The following is a 2,038-nucleotide window of genomic DNA, read 5'->3' on the forward strand; positions in this document are numbered from 1 at the left end:
CTTTCTGGCGGCAGGCAGCTCGTGCGAGCGCCGAGAGGCCGGTCATGTACCGCGGCTGCGAGACAGCCAGCCGCAGCGCCGGCGGCCGCAGCGCCGAGGCAATGCGATGGTAGGACATGGCTCTGGACTGCACACACAAAGCAAGACAAGGAAACAGCCATCGATTTTTGACACGCGCCTCGAGACCTCGAGAGCTCCTTGGCGAGAGCTCCTTGGGCCTAGGGCGGCTGGCGGCTGGCAGGCTGCGCGGCACTCCCTGGCGCCTGCCTGGGTGGCCCTTGCGGCTCGCCCCCACGTGCTTCCCCCGTGAGCCGTATCTTGGCCCGAACCCCCGCCTGGGACCCGAGCTGAGGACCGCACTCCTCCGAGCTCCGTATAGCCGCACACAAAAACAAACTAGATCCAGCCGCATAATACTCATCACTCTCCAAAAGTGAAAAGTGCTCCGCCAATCCAATTAGAACTGAGCTGGGCTGGGCCTGGGGGGGCGAACGGGCGATGCCGGACGTGGGACGGAGCGAGTTGTGGCGCCAGCACTTTGGAGCACTCTTGGAGTGCTCAGTGCAGAGTCGCGAGTCGGCAGCCGCACGCGCCGCACGCCCAGGACCGGGGAGCTAAGAAGCGCACCCAGTTAGCCAGACGATTGGGATCGGGTTATACGGGCTACAGAGAGCCCTAGCCCTGCGAGCCCTAGGGGGTGCGCGGTCGCAGGGCCATAACACGCGCGGGTGGGGTCCAGCCCCTGATTTTTCCCCCGGATTGCGGATAGCGGATTTGACACTTTTTGGTTTTGTCCAGTATGTGCATTTAATGTGAAGCACTGCTATCCGTGGCCCCCCGCCCCTCGCTCACCGCCCGACGTCCAGCCGAGGGCCGCCGCGCGCAAGCGGTCGAGCAGCCCCGCCCCCCTCATCGCGAAGAGCGCCGCCTTGTTTTTCAGCGTCGGCTTGGCAAGGCGCAGCACGCCCTGCTGGGCGCACGAGGCGACGAGCTGTCCTGTTGCACGCCGATGCGGTGACGAGACGGCGAGAGGGGCGGTGGAGCGCGGGCGATGCGGGGAGGTCTCGCCTGTGTCTGGGCGGTAGAGGTGGCCAAAGCAGAGGGCCCTGCCGGACCCTATTCAAAAAGCAGCGCCCTGAAGAGGCCCCCTGTTCACGCCCTCCGGCAGAGGGGCCAGCCTGGCCGCCTGCAAAGGGCGCGTGCATGTCGTAGAGGAGCCAGTCATCGGCGTCGAAAGGGCCGTGGAACCACATCGAGTGGTCCAGCGTCGCGAGCGCGCCCAGCTTGGGCGATGGGAAGGAGATCCGATGGGGCCGCAACGCCGTGAGCAGGAGAGGCTGGTCCGAGATGTACGCGGCGCAGGCCGCGTCCAAGCCGGGAGCCTTCGTGATTGGCTCGCGGATTCGAACCCACAGTAGCTGGCGGCTGGGCATGCTCGGCGGGTCCGGGTCGAGCGGGTCGTGAGGAGCGCCCACCGCATACCGCACCTCGATCGGCGATGCGCGGAGCTCCTCAATCAGCGGCAGCAGCGCCGCAGGGGCGCGTGCCATCAGGTCGCCGAGGAGATCGTCCATCCCCAGGCACTCGTCGGGGGCAACCACACCTCGAGGCATGCCGGTGACTCCGTCCGCTCGCTCCACGTGCCTCAGCTGCGACTCCTCGGGCCGCGCGAACTGCGCCTGCATCTTGAAGATGATTTGGCCGTTCTGGATGGCGTCCACGGAGCGCGAGTCGAAGGAGCGCAGATTGGAGGTCTCGCGGCACTGGTAGATTATGTCGCTAGTTGGACTGCCGCGCTTCAGAAAGTACGAGTGCAGCGAGATGGGCAGCCAGGAGTCGCGGTGGACGGTCAGCTGGGCGGCGTGCAGAGCCTGACCCATCACCTGCCCGCCGAAAACTGACTTGCCGCCCGGTGGCACCCACAGGAGCTTGCTCGACGCACGGTAGAGCCCGCTGTCCACCTGCGTTCGTCAGGTCGTGCTGGAGGCCGAGTGTACTGCGGTACGTGTGACGAGCGCACACCTCGTCGAGGTCGAGG

The 2,038-nt window shown here is 66.3% G+C and overlaps 1 protein-coding gene across 1 annotated transcript; it reads right to left on the reverse strand.

Moving 5' to 3' along the window:
- Positions 1 to 767: 767 nt before the first annotated feature.
- Positions 768 to 1,503, reverse strand: EMIHUDRAFT_446273 (acyl-CoA thiolesterase). Its single transcript, XM_005762077.1, has 4 exons — positions 1,187 to 1,503; positions 1,069 to 1,116; positions 823 to 996; positions 768 to 793 (listed from the first exon to the last, which is right to left on the reverse strand). Exons 1-3 carry the CDS (start codon positions 1,431 to 1,433, stop codon positions 824 to 826), a joined length of 468 nt encoding a protein of 155 aa, XP_005762134.1. The 5' UTR covers positions 1,434 to 1,503; the 3' UTR covers positions 768 to 793; position 823.
- Between the last annotated feature and the right edge of the window lie 535 nt (positions 1,504 to 2,038).

The sequence above is a fragment of the Emiliania huxleyi genome, assembly GCF_000372725.1.
Source record: "Emiliania huxleyi CCMP1516 unplaced genomic scaffold EMIHUscaffold_695, whole genome shotgun sequence".
In the NCBI taxonomy this organism is placed as follows: domain Eukaryota; phylum Haptophyta; order Isochrysidales; family Noelaerhabdaceae; genus Emiliania; species Emiliania huxleyi.